The 13,178-nt window shown below is 43.5% G+C and overlaps 1 protein-coding gene across 5 annotated transcripts in view; it reads right to left on the reverse strand.

Annotated features, from left to right (window-relative positions):
- The window catches only part of Ptpn2 (protein tyrosine phosphatase, non-receptor type 2), a 59,132-nt gene extending 46,210 nt beyond the window's left edge, over window positions 1–12,922 (reverse strand). For 2 of the 5 annotated variants that reach the window (NM_008977.3, NM_001127177.1), the window contains exons 1-2: window positions 12,732–12,911; window positions 127–217 (exon numbers count right to left, since the gene is read on the reverse strand). In NM_008977.3, the coding sequence (NP_033003.1) occupies window positions 127–217; window positions 12,732–12,800 (160 nt within the window). In that variant the 5' untranslated portion in view covers window positions 12,801–12,911. Of the gene's footprint in view, window positions 1–58; window positions 79–126; window positions 218–12,731 lie in introns of those variants that run through there. The other 3 variants (XM_011246858.3, XM_030250364.1, XM_011246859.1) reach the window with 3 other exon arrangements.
- Between the last annotated feature and the right edge of the window lie 256 nt (window positions 12,923–13,178).

The following is a 13,178-nucleotide window of genomic DNA, read 5'->3' on the forward strand; positions in this document are numbered from 1 at the left end:
CGGGTCTCCTGAAACAAGCTGAAGAACACACACATGCACATAAACCCACAGTACTTACATGGGCTTACATCTCTGTATCTCACAGTACTTACATGGGCTTACATCTCTGTATCTTACAGTACTTACATGGGCTTACATCTCTGTATCTGTTTCGGTTTCTGTTTTCTGGAAACTTGGCCACTCTATGAGGATAGTCATGGGATTCATTTCGAATTTCCTTAAAATAACAAAAATATATATTTAATATCCCTCTTAAATTTTATACAGCAACATATATTCTCCCAGGCAATATAGGACAACATTAAGCACTTACTTTAAGTACTCTACAAAGAAATGTTTATATCATATCAAACCTCACAATGCTAACAGAAATGATCCATGCCATTTATTAATTTTTACATTCACCAGTTACACTTGTTCTTTCAAAGTGTAATTCTATTTCAAAATTTCATTTATCATCAAGATAATTAAATTTTAGTTACTAATGCTAAATAGTAAAGTCTAAATATATGGAAATAAAAGTTGCTTTGTTTCTATTTATTCACCTCTTTTGTGTTACAGCTCATATTTTAATTTATTTTTCTTCAAAAATAATATGCTAACAGTTTCATCTGAGTAATCTTATTAACTCTAATGCAATTATAAATGAGATTTTTAAAAAACTACTGGTGGCTGGGTGTGGTGGCACATGTCTTTAATCTCAACACTCAAGAGCTAGAGGTAGAGTTCTAGGCCAGACTCAATAGATGGATGGATGGATAGCTGGATGGATGAACAGACGAACGAACAGGCGGACAGACAGACAAGGAAAGGAAATTTACTGGTCAGCAGAGGTTCCCTCCATGAAACCTGTACAAGAATCTTCAACTGTTCTGTTGTATAATCCTATCTTCCTCAGTGATTGTCTATTAGTTGCTAGTTCTTATTTTTCAGTCTAGACAAAATTCTATGTATACACTATAATAATTACTGATGTTGGTGGGAAAAAAGGGCTAGGCCTGGTGGCACACACCTTTAACCCCAGTGCTTGGGAGTCAGAGGCAGGTGTATTTCTTTGAATTCAAGGCCAGTATGGTCTACAAGACAGCTAGGCCTCTGTTATACAGAGAAACAAAACAAACAAAAACCAACAAAGTATAGCTCTCAATCCCACTCCTACTATTCATCTTATATCCATAGATAAGTGTAGGACAGGCTGCTTATTAAAGAAACTTCATGTAACACAGAAACCATTCACAACTTGTCAAAATGCAGGGAGCTAACCAGGGGTTAGCCAGCCACTAAATCCACAACATACTTCCTACATACCTAGGGGTTTAGGGAAAAATCTACGAAGAAAGAACAAAGATTGAGTCAGAAGACAGGATACTGCAACAATCTGCAGACCAGGCTAACTTCGAACTCAGAGACTCACCTGTCTCTGCCTCTCATTGAATTAATGCACCACCTGCACCACCACCACCCAGCTAGACGGTCTCTTCTTAAGGATTTCCCCCCAAGATTTATTTATTTTATGTATACAAGTGCTCTATTTGCATGTGCATCTGCATCCCAGAAGAGGGCATCAGACCACACTATAGATGGTTGTGAGCCACCATGTGGTTGCTGGGATTTGAACTCAGGACCTTCGGAAGAGCAGTTGGTGCTCTTAACCACTGAGCCATCTCTCCAGCTCCGCAGCCAGTGCTCTTAAGAGCTAAGCCATCTCTCCAGGCATCTCTTAAAATACTAAACATAGGGGCCAGAGAGATGGCTCAGCAGTCAAGAACACTGATTGTTCTTTCAGAGTACACAGATTCAATTCCCAGCACCCACATGGTGGCTAACATGTATAATTTCAGTTCCAGGGGATCTGACCCCCTCTTCTTACCGCTGTAGGCACTAAACTCACATGACACAAATATACATGAAGGCAAAACACACATAAAATTAAAAGTAATAAATCCATAAAAAGGTTAAATAAAAAAGGCATAATGTGATGGGGAGATAAGAAGTGGATGGACCTGGCAAGAGTTTCAGGGAAAAAGCAGGGGAGGGGCATATTAATATGATCAAGATACAAGTTCTCAAAGAATTAATTAAGATGCATTATTAGATAAATAAAAGATGGCAGGAGCTAGTACAGCAATAAGGACTTAAGAGTTACAAAACAATGCCATATATACACCCCAATCCAAATATTCAGCCCTAAAAAAATAGAGCCATACTTACTTTCTTTTGTTAGCTAAGAATACAAAAAAACCCTTAGTGAATTTATTCTTTCAGACCTTCAATCTTCCACTTGTTTTCTGTTTTTAACTCTGGCCAGTGTAAGATAAGAAATCCCAATGCTTTATAAAGACCAGTTCCAGAGACACACACACCAACAGCCAATCCCACTTTCCCTTCTTCCTAACTGAAGGTTTCTAATTTGATTTTCTAGTTTACAAGAGCTTGATGTCTATGAGCCAGGCATGGGTGGTGCACAGTCTTCAATCCCAGCACTAGGGAGGCACAGCCAGGTGGATCTCTATGAAAGCAGCCTCACCTACATAGGGAATAAGACCCTGTCTCAAATTTTAAAAGGCTTGTGACAAAAGGTGGCCAATGGAATAAGCAGCAGCACTGGGCTTGGTTGTAGAGAAAGGTTTATCCTGCTATCTGTGCCAGCTGAGTGGCCTGCACACACTGGATAAGCTGCTGGGCAGTAGCAGCTCCTCGGCTGAGGTGGGAAGACCACCTGAACCCAAGAATAGTGATCAAGAGCAACACTTTTTTTTTTTTGTTTTGTTTTGTTTTGTTTTTTTGTTTTTTGAGACAGGGTTCCTCTGTATAGCCCTGGCTGTCCTGGAACTCACTTTGTAGACCAGGCTGGCCTCGAACTCAGAAATCCTCCTGCCTCTGCCTCCCGAGTACTGGGATTAAAGGCGTGTGCCACCATGCTTGGCCAAGGGCAACACTTAAGACGAGATCCTGCCTCAAAAATGAAACCTCAATAATAAAGAAAAACTGCCTCAGCAAACTCTTGCCCTCTCTTCTGTTTTGACCACCAGGAGTAAGGGATGGGAGTAGGCAGGAACCTCCTGTGATCACTAGGCTTAAAAAAAAAAAAAAAAAAAAAAAGCTACACAGAAATTAAAGGCTACCATCAGTGGCACTAGGGAGTCACAACAGCAGCCCTAGCTTCAGAACTCTCACCAAACAAAAACCACAAACCTATTGTCAATTACTGCTTTATTTTCCTTCCTATGCAGCTAAATCAGATGTCTAAATAATGAGAATGTGCTGGCTAGTTTTATGACAACTTGACACAAGCTACAGTTAGCTGATAGGAAGGAACCCCAAGTGTTCCATAAGATTCAACTGTAAACATTTTCTTAATGAGTGATCAATAGGAGAGGGTCCAGCTCATGGTGGGTGGTGTTGCCCCTGGATTGGTGGTCCTGAGCAGCCTTAAGGAGCAAGCCAATAAGTAGCACCCCTCCATGGCCTCTACATCAGCTCCTGCCTCCAGTTTCCTGACCGGTTTGACTTCCTTCAAACAGGAAGTGTAAGGCAAATAAACTCTTTCCTCCCTAACTTGGTTTTGGTCATGGTGTTTCATCACAGTAACAAAAACCCTAAGACAGTGTATAACCAAAACTCATCACAAACTACCATCTGACACTGTACAGCTTTCTTTTCTTTTCTTTTTTTTTTTGGGGGGGGGGGGGAGCAATACCCAAGATGTAACTTTTATGAGCATTTAGTGTTAGCCCTCAGGAATATAAAGGTGGCTTATGTCACCTTCCACCCCAGCCAACAGGGGGACAGGTGTGGCAGGTGCACACAGTGTGTAACCCCCTCCTAACTCCACCCCACCCCAGATCACTCTCTTGTTTCTCTCTTCAATTACTCCTCTCTCTCCTTCATTATCTATCTTTGTGTGTGTGTGTGTGTGTGTGTGTGTGTCTGTCTGTCTGTCTATCTCTCTCTAATGTCCCAGTCTAGGGAGGCATTTCAGTCTCCCTACTCTCCCAATAAACCTGTTACATGGCGTAATTTTTAACGGCACAGCCTGGCAGGCCCCCAGATACCCCACTTCCCTGCATGTATCCGATCTTTTAGTATAGTTAATGAAATACAAAGTGTTTCTCAAAAAGAGACAAGGAAGGCCAACAGCTGAGCTACCACCAAGGCCATGTTGCAAAAACAACTGATGTGCATTCTGGTGCTAAAAGTTTCCCCGTCTGCAGCAGAAAGAAGCCATAACTATGCTTCTACATTACTAGGTGAAGAATGGTACCCGATGGCACACTTATGCTGAAGAAATCACTGAAGTCTACATTACAGTCACTACCATATTTTCAGGGTTTTTTTAACTGCAACAAACCAGACCATAAAATAATTCTTTTACACAGATCACAGAATTGAGAAGATCCTCCTAAGTAGATATTTATAAAATCCTTAAAACAATTTGTTATAAGACGATCATTAAAGAAACAGCCACAAGCCAGGCGTGCTGGGACACACCTTTAATCCCAGCACTAGGGAGACAGAGGCAGGTGGATTTCTGAGTTCGAGGCTAGCCTGGTCTACAAAGTGAGTTCCAGGATAGCCAGGGCTATACAAATAAACCCTGTCTCGAAAAACAAAAAACAAACAAACAAACAAAAAAGAGCTTATCTCAAAAAAAAAAAAAAAAAACTAGATGGTGGTGGTAGGTGAGATCTGAATACAAGACCAAGCACTATTTTTACGTGTGTGGATGGATGGGTGGGGGGATGGATGGATGGATGAATGGATAGATAGACAGACAGATGTTAATGGTGTGTACATGTATGTTTTGGGGATAATTCAAAATTACTTTGAAGTAAGTGGTGTGTGTGTGTACCTGTACATATATTCTGGAGATAGCTTTTATAATTAACTTGAAGTAAGTGATACCTGGTCTAAATACAAATTTGAGGGAGGAAGGAATTTATTTCAGTGCAGTTATTGGAATTGAGATAAGCAAATGTTTTTAGTTAAAATCTTTCTGTTGGGTTACATATTGAAACAACCTTTTAATTTTAAAAGTATGTATGTATAAAAAAATCTTAAGTCTCAGGCTGTTGAGATGGCTCAGCAGATAAAAGGGCTAGCACCACACAAATTGATGACCTCAGTTTGATCGCAGGAGCTTGCTGAGGAGGAGAAAACTACTCCCAGAAGTTTTAGGTGACCCTCTATACACGTATGGCATGAACAGGCTGTACTTACTACACACATAACAAAAAACCTTACTGTGTTGATACAATGTAGAAAAATAAATTCTAAGATCTCCTGCAGGGTTTTACTTTGTTTGGATTTTGTTTTTTTTTTGTTTGTTTGTTTGTTTTTAAATAGGGTCTTACTTTGTAGCCCTTGCTGGCCTCAAATTCATGGCAAACCTAATCTCAGTCTTCTAAATTCTGGGATTACATGCATACACACCATACCTAGCTTACTAGTGTTTTGTTTTAATAACCAATGCTTACCTTTAAAATACAAAATATTCTGAGCATGGTGGTAATAAGTTTGTGGTTGCAACACTTTGGAGTAGAGGCAACAGGATTATATATTCAAAGCCAGTCTCAGTTAAGTAGTTAGAAGTCAGTTTGGGCTACTTGAGACCCTGTTCCAATATGAGGGTGTACCAGTAATCTCAGGAGAACCAGGCTACCAAGTGGCCAAAGAATCTTACTCTTGTTTTTTGAGATAGGGTCTCATTTATGTTGCTCTGCCTCCTATGAAACTGAGAAATCTAATAGCCTCTGCCTCCTAAGGGCTGGGATTAGAGGCATGCACCACACTATACCTAGCCTTACTTTGGGTTTTTATCTGTGATTTTATTGGAGAGAAAAAGAAATTTGCACCTTTAATAAATTAATACATATTCATTACAAGAATTTAGGACTCTATACATCAGCAAAAGTAAAAATTAATAGTATGTCATCACACTATACATCACAAAGATAATTTTAAAAATAACTCTACAATGGGGGACAAAATACCCATGGAAAGAGTTACAGATCACACGGCCCCCAAGAAAGTACCCAAGGAGCTAAAGGGAACTGCAACCCTATATGTGGAACAACAATATGAACTAACCAGTACCCCAGAGCTCTTGTCTCTAGCTACATATGTATCAAAAGATGGCCTAGTCAGCCATCGCTGGAAAGAGAGGCCCTTTGGACTTGCAAACTTTATATGCCCCAGTACAGGGAAACACCAGGGCCAAAAAGGGGGAGTGGATGGGTAGGGGATGGGGGGGGGTATGGGGGACTTTTGGGATAGCATTGGAAATGTAATCGAGGAAAATACCTAATTTAAAAAAAAAAAAGAAATAAGTTAAAGGTTTAAAAAAAAAAAAAAAAGAAAAGAAAGAGTTACAGAGACAAAGTTCTGAGCTAAGATGGAAGGAAAGATCATCCAGAGACTGCCCCACCCAGGAATCCATCCCATATATAACCACCAAACCCAGACACTATTGCATATGCCAGGAAGATTTTGCTGACAGGACCCTGACATAGCTCTCTTGTGAGTCTATGCCAATGCCTGGCAAATACAGAAGTGGATGCTCACAGTCATCTATTGGGATGGGCCCCTAATGAAGGAGCTAGAGAAAGTACCCAAGGAGCTAAAGGGGTCTGCAACCCTATTGAAGGAACAACGATATGAACTAACTAGTACCCCACCCCCCACCCCCAGAGCTGTGTAGCTGTGTCTCTAGTTGCATGCATAGCAAAGGACAGCCTAGTCGGCCATCAATTAGAGGAGAGGCCCTTGGTATTTTGAAGATCATATGCCCCAGTACAGGGGAATGCCAGGGCCAGGAAGCGGGAGTTGGGTGTGTTGGGGAACGGGGGGGGGGGGGGGGGGGGGGATAGGAGGTTTTGGGGATAGCATTTGAAATCTAAATGAAGAAAATATCTAAGAAAAAAAAAAGAAAAAAAATCTACAGATGTGTATAAATATGTAAAATAGTCCAAGAGACTTATCTGTGGGAGTTCATTCCTAGCTCCCAGTGAATGTAGAACACCAGATAATAATACTCAGCTCTGCAATTTAAGTCCTTTTCCATATTAGCACACTTACACACACCACAGCAGCAAAACCAGCAAATTTCTTTATCCTTCCAATTCCTCAGACTGAAGATTTGGCCTTAATATAGATTTTAGCAACTGCAGCATTTTGTTTTTCTTTCTTTCTATAAATCGAGAACTTTCGCCTTGCCCATCCTGGTGGCCCAGGCCTGTACCCAACAACTTGTAGGCTAAAGGAGAAAGATATCATGTTCAAGGCTAGCAAATTACAGAGACCTAGCTCAGAAATTGTGTGGGGAGAGAAGAGAGGTAACTGTGGCTCTGGCTCAGTGGTAGAGCATCTGACTGGCATTGTGAAACCACAGACTTGATGACTGGTATCCCCCAGAAAACAAAAACACAAATCCAGCAACATTCACCAGGCGTGATGACCCATGTCTCTAATCCCAGTACTCAGAAACTGATGCAGGAGGATCAGCATTGGTTCAAGGCTAAACAGTGAGTTCCAAAGTAACAGAGCTATATAGATTGAAACTCTATCTCAAAAAAACAAAAAACAAAAAACAACAAAAAAACAAAAGTAGGGCATGGTGGTGCTTGACTTTATCCTAGCACTGAAGAAGCAGAAGAAGATGGATTGCTAGTTGGAGCCCAACCGGGTTACATTGTGAATTCTAAGTCAGACAAGGCTAGAGTGAGTTTTTTGTCTCAAAAAAAAAAAAACCTACCAACCAACCAACCAACCAAGAAACTCTTCCTATTACTAAATCATGGCTTTTTAGGTTTGTTTTCTTTTATTTAAAAATAGGATGATGCTAAATTACATGAATTAACTTGAAATTAGATACGCTGCTCAGACTGACCTCTAAGATCCTCCACCCTGAAGTATCTCAAGTGCTAGTATCAGTATGAGCTACGACACCTATTTCCAAAAGTGATGCTCTAAAGCAACTGTCTATAGGGAATAAAAAAGACGAGGAGGCCAGAACCTCAACCAAAAATACTCAATTTATTCGTAAGTACAAAAACTGAAATAAAATACGAAGTAAACATTCTCATGTCCATCAAGCAGCTAAAAGCTGAGGATCTTGATTTACCCTTGAGAGCAATCCTTTCTTCTCCTAGCTCCTTTAGCATTTCAGAAAAAGCAGAACTCATAAAACATTATTACTAGCGTCACTTACTTGTAATAAGGAAGAATGCTCACTTAAACAGGAGTTACAAACATTTGTGAGCTGCCATGTGGGTGCTGGGAACACACACAGAACCTCTGCATTTCTTCAACCCTACTGTCAAAGATTTGCACATATCCAGCATGGACTGGTAGGTTAGGAAGCTTCCCAAATTAGTCCAGCGTCAGACATGAGCAAAGGTGTTAAGCAACAGGGGAAAGAAGCAACAGGAGAGCAGTTGTGCAAAGGAAATTTCATTCTAGAGGCTCACGGGGATAAGTGGATACACACATTTCCAAGAACAGACCACAATAGTGCAGGAGGGGGAGAAAAATGACATAGGAAATAAAGCCACACAGAGGCAGCCCCAGTGGTATTGAGGCAGAAGAGCTGAATTTTACATGTGGGCACTGGGAAAACAGTGAGTACAGAGCTGAAGGAGAGAAATAACTGCTTCGCTTGAGCTACTTCTCCGCCTGGCCAGTTATTCTAATATCTTAAAAGTAACTCAATTAGCCGGGTGTGGTGGCGCATGCCTTTAATCCCAGTACTCGGGAGGCAGAGGCAGGTGGATTTCTGAGTTCTAGGCCAGCCTGGTCTTCAAAGTGAGTTCCAGGACAGCCAGGGCTATACAGAGAAACCCTGTCTCAAAAAAAAAAAGAAAGAAAGCAAAGTATGACCTTCCAAAGAGGTCCTCAAGACTCACAGAATTAGAGCCTTGACAGCACAGATGTTGGTAGCAGCCATCTCTGTGGAATGTGAGATGGATGCTCCAGGATACTAAGAAAGCATTAAGTCCAAACTCTTCCGGACTTGCTTGTCATTATTAGCTTCAGTGGCTCCTGGCTTGCTTTTACTGTAACACCAATGTACATAGCATGGTTTTAATGCTCTTGGGCTTGAAAAAAAAAGTGCCAGCACAGAACTACTATTTTGCTTAAAGATCTTGTGCACTTGTCTATGGAGGGTTTCTGAAAAAGAAATTTTCAGTGAACACAAGTTAAGTGTATTTGCCTGTATTTATTTTTTCTGACATTTACTTATAAAGGCTATGCATGCATGTGGAGATCAGGAAACAACTTGTAGGAATCAGTTATCTTCTTCCATCATGTGGGTACCAAGGATCAAACAAACTGTCAGGCTTGGGAGGTGACACATATGCTCTGAATCTTCTTGCCATTGACAGTTCTATACCTTTTTTTAAAAAAAGTTTTTATCTTTACTCTTAGTTATGTGTAAACATGTGTTTGTGCACAGGATTGCACTCCCCATAGAGGACAGAAGATGTCAGATCCTCTGGCACTGAACTTACAGGCAGTTCTGAGATACCTGATGTGGACACTGGGAACTGAACTAGTGTCCTCTGCAAGAGTAGCAAGGGCTCCTAACCCCTGAGCCATCTCTGCAGCCCCCAAACCCTTATCTTTTGAAACTGGGTCTCTCATTAAACCTGGAGCTCACTGCTTCAGGGAGGCCCGCTGACCAGTGAGCTCCAGAGATTTGCAGGTCTTCACCTCCCCAGCACAAAAGATTAGAGCTACACCTGGCTTTTTATGGAAATGGGGAAGATCTAAATACAGGTCTTCATGCTTTCACAGCAAACACTAAACAAATAAGCCATCTCCCTGAACATCCAATTGTTTACAATTACATTTTAACTTCGCTATTGTGGCTGCACACAAAAAGGCAGGTATATACGAAGATCTGTGAAAGAAAGGTGGTTCTCTCCCTCCTTGTGAATCACAGGACTGAACTCAAGTTTTCAGGCTGGGCAACTGTTAACCCACAGAGCAACCTTGCCAGCAAGATTTTTACTTTTAAACCGAGTCTCGATTATCCCAGGCTGACCCATAACTCCACGGATAGCTGGAGATGACCTTTAAAACTCCAGATACTTTCTGGAGCCACTTCCTCGGTGCTAGGATTAAAAAACATGCCACCCCAGGCTGTAGTGGCACACACCTTTAATTTCTGAGTTCAAGGCCAGCCTGGTCTACAGAGTGAGTTCTAGGACAGCCAGGGCTACACAGAAAAACCCTGTCTCGAAACATGCCCCCCTCCCAAAAAAACCATGCCACTATGACTGGCTTTTGTTTAGAAATTTTTTATTCCAACACAAGAATGTATTCCTTAGTCCTGGGTAGCATAGAACTCACCATGCAGCCTAGGCTGGCTGAACACTGAAGATCAACCTGACTCTGCTGGGATTAAAGGCTTGGCCACCAAAGCCCAGCTGCAGGCTAGTCTTAAACTCACAACAATCCTCCTGCTTCAGCCTAATTGACAGGTTACAGGCTGAGCCACCATCCAGCATAAGTGCTTTTTTTCCCTGTTAAGTGGGATCACAACTTTCACTTACTTCTCAGACATTAATGACTTACATGTATGTACCCAATTAAGCCACATGTGGTGGCTCTTCCCTATAATCCTAGCAATTGGGGGACTAAGGCAAAAGGACTGTCACAAATCCAAACCTAGTGGTAAATTATAGGCCAGTTTGTGATACTAAGCAAGACCTGGTCTCAGAAAATAAATTAGGCTAAATTAAGTTGCTAGTATGAACCCTTGTTTTTAAAATAATAGTAGTAGTAACAATAGTAATTATTATTATTATTTTACTTTTCCCCCTTGATTCTGAGTGTATGGCATTTTGTCTGCCTAGGCACCATGTGCATAACTGGCATCCCTGAAGGCCAGAGGAGTGCTTCGGATTCCCAATAACAGGAGCTAGAAACAGTTGTGAGCTGCTTGTGGGTGCTAGGAATCAACCTGGAAGAACAAGTTCTCTTAAATGAAAGCCATCTCTCTAGTCCCCCTCCCACCTCTATGTATGTATGTATGTATGTATGTATGTATGTATGTATATAAGATCATGCATACTTGATCTTACTATGTAGCCCTGGCTGGTCTGGAACTATGCAGACCAGGCTAGCCTAAACTCAGAGCTGTGCTGGACATGGAGGTGCACGGCTTTAGTCCCAGCACTGGGGAGGCAGGACAATCTGAGTTCAAGGTCAGCCAAGGCTACATAAATAAAATAAAATCACTTCACAGACCTCCCTCTGCCTCTTAAACTTTGGGGTTATAGGCATGTACCACCCAGCAATCTTCCTTGATTTAGTACCCCTTTTGTCATTGGCATTTTTGAGGCGGCACTCTGCTAAATCTAATGTACCCACAGACCTGCAAGTTCACACACACAAATCCACTAGAATTTGCATTTAAGATTTTCTACAACTTCTTTCCAGAACTTTGACACTGGTAGTTAGAAGACTAGGACTTCAAAGCCAGCCTAGGAGTTCAAGGTCAGGCAGGTCTACAAAGCAAGTTCTGAGCCAGCAAAAGTTATAGACTGTGAGACCTTATCTCAAAGGAGGATGGGAGAAATAAGTCCTAAACAAAGCGAATTTTTACTGCCATCTAATTAAATGAAATGGTGAAAACCCAGAGTCATCCAGAGCTAAAAGAAAGCTTTCTAGCTTCTTTCTGTACTGTAGTAACAAGCCAAAACATAAGGAGACACCAATCACTAAATCTGATCTGGGATAGACGTTAATGATTAGCAATGAATCATTTTTAAGGGGAGAAAAGTTTTGCCTGGATTAAAAGGTAGCCCACACGCTGTAAAAAGGTAGTCACAAGCGTTCATAGGAAAGAATACTTTAGAATGAGCTGAATAGGTAAGGTTATTCTCTGGTGACAGAGCACAGCGGCGGCCTATAGACATGTGGCCTCTTTTGGACCGAAAGATTGTTGGGTTACTTTTGAGTGCTACGACGACCAGTGCACTCATTTGGGAAATGCAACCAACTGCAAGGCTCATATAAATTCCTGTGGTGTACTATATATACATCTATAAAGTATGCCTAAGCAAAGGAAATTCTAAAGAGGACGCTACTTTAATCAATGGTAATACAACCAAAGCCCCTGTTGTTCCGGGGAGCTCTAAGCAGAAGATGACCCGCTCTCCCAGAGAAAGTGGCCAATGAAAAGACTGGCGATCCCCGATCCCTCAGGAGCTTAGGCCGCCGCTTCAGCTCCGGCTCTGGTATAGAGCTCCGGCCACAGGCCCCCGGGACACCCGCAAATGACCGAGACTCCGTGGGACCCCGCTTTGCCTTCGCTGGCCCCGATCCTAGAGGGCTCTCTCGCCCTTCTCGCTGCTCCCGCTACCAGCGCGCTCGGCCACCGAACATTCGGCCGACAAGAACACGGTCAGCGAGGAAGCCGGAGCCCGTCCCACCCCGCGCCGGGTGCCCCTCGACCCTCCGCCCGGCGCACCACACGCCGAGGCCGGCCGGGCCGCCAGCAGGCGCCGCTGTGGCGCCGCCTTCAGAACCAACAGGCGACCGGCACCTCGGTGCTTCAGGTCTAAGCCTCACAGCGGTGAGGACTGTCCGCGCAGGCGCGCCCCTGACGCGGCCCGCGCTCGCCACTTCCGCCCGAGCGGGAGACGGGGGAGGTGACACGGAGCCGGCAGGCGCGAGCTCCGACCCTCGGAAGCCCCGGGACGCCGCGCGGGCCTAAGACTCACCAAGTATAACGGCTGCCAGCGACACTGAGCATCCAGTTCCTCGAACTCCCGCTCGATGGTTGCCGACATGGCGGCGGGGCAGCGCGAGCGGAACTACCACAGCGGACAGGCTCGGGCCCCGCTCTATCCGGGGAGAGCGCTGGCACTGTGGCGCATGCGCGCTCCGCGCCCCGCCCCGCCCCCCCACGTTGAGCCAAGCCGGCCTTGGGGAAAGTACCTGGAACGTCGGACGTCAGCGCGCTGCCTGGGCGCCGCGTGGGTCGGACGTCGTGGAGGAGGCGGGGCAGGCGGGGGCGTGGTCCAGAGACTGCCCAGGTGGGGGGGCGGGGCCGGGCGCCACCCTGGAGCTAGGTTGGACGGAGTCTAAGCCCAGGAGTTGAGAAAGTCCCTGGAAAGTCTCTGGCCAGCTCCGCCTTCCTTCCAGTTCTCCTTTTCTCCTTAGTCTTC

This window comes from Mus musculus, chromosome 18, assembly GCF_000001635.26.
Source record: "Mus musculus strain C57BL/6J chromosome 18, GRCm38.p6 C57BL/6J".
Classification (NCBI taxonomy): Eukaryota; Metazoa; Chordata; class Mammalia; order Rodentia; family Muridae; genus Mus; species Mus musculus.